The sequence below is a fragment of the Schistosoma mansoni genome (genome assembly GCF_000237925.1).
Source record: "Schistosoma mansoni, WGS project CABG00000000 data, supercontig 1849, strain Puerto Rico, whole genome shotgun sequence".
Taxonomy (NCBI): domain Eukaryota; kingdom Metazoa; phylum Platyhelminthes; class Trematoda; order Strigeidida; family Schistosomatidae; genus Schistosoma; species Schistosoma mansoni.
This window is the reverse complement of record NW_017386727.1, coordinates 1-2,394: the sequence shown is the minus strand read 5'-3', so window position 1 is coordinate 2,394 and position 2,394 is coordinate 1. Positions and strand designations below refer to the sequence as shown.

Sequence of the window (2,394 nt, the reverse complement as noted above, 5' to 3'; positions counted from 1 at the left end):
CCATACCAGGGCATTTGGGGACGATGAGTGATACTCTAAAGATATAAGTGATCAAATGATTATAAACTCTGTCAGTCTTTAGTTTTCAGTTATATTCTAAAGTTGTAACAGGGTTAACTGGTGCGTAGTGTACTATCGTTAATAGTCACAGGACGAACGAGATGAGAAAAAGGCAAATAAACCATTTGTAATTTTCTTTAGAAACTTTGCCACCAACCCAACAGTCAATAAAAGTCAGTATTGTTTTATCCTTTCAGTTAGATCTCTTTCCATTGTCACACTAACCAAATAGACATGGTAAATTTAAGACCCGCCACAAGTGTGTCATCCAGTTTGCATTTGTCTGTAGTAATTTTTTGTATTTGGAAAGTAAACAATACACACAGACTAGTTATTTTGTAAAGAGGTCTATTTTAACAGTGTTTCAGTGGTTAAACAACTTGGGCCAAACAATGGGCCTCACTTCCAAACTTCACTAAAACTGCTCAGGTTTAGTACGCCCGATGGTATCACCAGATCTCATATTAAATGTTGCTCAAAATAGAACACATGAATTCGCACTTGGTGAGTAAATTGCATCACTGTCTATATAATGTATCCAGGTAGGAACTCAATCCATTCGAAACCAGGGAGTATTTCTTAATTATGGAGTTATTGAGTAAACTTAATAACCGGAACTTAACATATTTTTAGCTTTCCGTTATCCATGACACGATGAGCTTTCAAATATAAGCTTTCAATACTATGAATTACTAGTAGGCATTCAACTTTAACCATAACCATGTGATGTCAAATGTAATTTACACATCTGAAACTGCAGTTAGATCTAAACAGTATGTTTGCTGTAGAACTCGGTAAACAACGTATGTAACTGGTTAATCAGCAACTAAAACTTTTTATTTGATTCCTCGTTTGCTACTCACATGCAAGATATCCACCTATTCAATAGGTTAGTCATTCAGTTTTTTAAATGTTAACCACACCTAGTATTACTATCGGTTCCTCATTGATGTTAAAATCCATCTCTATCTCTTTGGTCAATTGTAAGCTGTTGGAGAAAACGAATGGCTTCAACTAACTATGAATTGTGCAAAATTTCAGGCTTAGGATAGATTTCTTTCGAAATGTTTCATAGTGGTAGTCAAAATTTTTTGACTCTCATTTTAAGATGAATTTATTTTCGTGTATCTGAATTCTTGTTAGGTAGTCTGATGTTTTCATTTATTGACAAATGGCTGCTTGTTTAACCGGAAACATTTCATGATGGAACTAGTTGGAGCTAATTCTCCTGTTACTCACATGTTGCTTTTCAATTTTCAGCATACAGTTGGAGTTGTATTATGCATTAGAAGATGAATTTATTTGTACAAATCCAGCTCAATTGAAAAACATACTACAATAAATGCTATACATAATTCTAAACTGTTTTTTACAAAATTTTTGTCAACTAAACAGTAGTTGGTCAATCCCAATGCCTGTCAAGACAGTATCATGAAATATGCCCTCAAGTTCCCATCCAGCCTACTATTCTAATCCAAATAGTGTATTACCCCAAGAATCCATATCAATGCAAACATATTACTACAAGAACAGTATTCCCGTATCCGGTTTGGGTCCAAACCCATCAACAGCGACTCCCCGTGCATCAGTGCTCCCTCAACAAACATCCCTAAATACAAATAATCATTTAGGTGTTCCTGGATCCGCCCGTTTATCATCCCAGTCACCTCATACTGGTCATCCCTATGGGAATTTTCGAAATAGTCAGTCAAATGGTCTTCCTAATAACCAAGACGTAATGTCGGTTTCGATGCACACCCCATCAAATTATTATTATTGGCCTTCTGGGACTACTCCTGGGCCTAACACCACGCCATACAACTACAGTGATGTCTCGTCACATACATATGCAACCCCTACACCTGTATCCAAACCAAACAATGCAGCTGGTTATCTTAACCCTAATAAAAATGGTCTGACTAACAAAAATAATCCAACTAATCGGGGAGCTCAGCAGTTAAAGAATACGACATCTAATTCAAATGGTAGGCCGTTATGGAAAGATCGACCACATGTTGGGAAATATAGTTTAATCCAAACTATCGGTAAGGGGAACTTTGCAAAGGTCAAACTCGCCCAGCATTTGACAACCGGAATGAAGGTTAGTCTTTATGTTTTCATTCGTTACCTATTGGTGACGGTAATGAGACTTTTGGATAAAAGATATTATTATTATATATTATGATAGAGTGTAGTTTTTCTTGCCACGAATATTCCTACTTTTATCATTTCATCTGATTTTCTTTTATCGTTTGCTTTAGTCACCAAGAATGATTAGTTATGTGAATGAAAAATGTGCTGCGTAGAGAGCTTTTAATTGTTTTCGGAAGAATT

General features: G+C 35.8%; 1 protein-coding gene across 1 annotated transcript; it reads left to right on the top strand.

Annotated features, from left to right (window-relative positions):
- Window positions 1-1,498: 1,498 nt before the first annotated feature.
- Smp_175140 (hypothetical protein) lies at window positions 1,499-2,245 on the top strand (the record flags this gene model as incomplete). Its single annotated transcript, XM_018792067.1, has 1 exon — window positions 1,499-2,245. One exon carries the CDS (start codon window positions 1,499-1,501, stop codon window positions 2,243-2,245), a length of 747 nt encoding a protein of 248 aa, XP_018644424.1.
- Window positions 2,246-2,394: the final 149 nt, after the last annotated feature.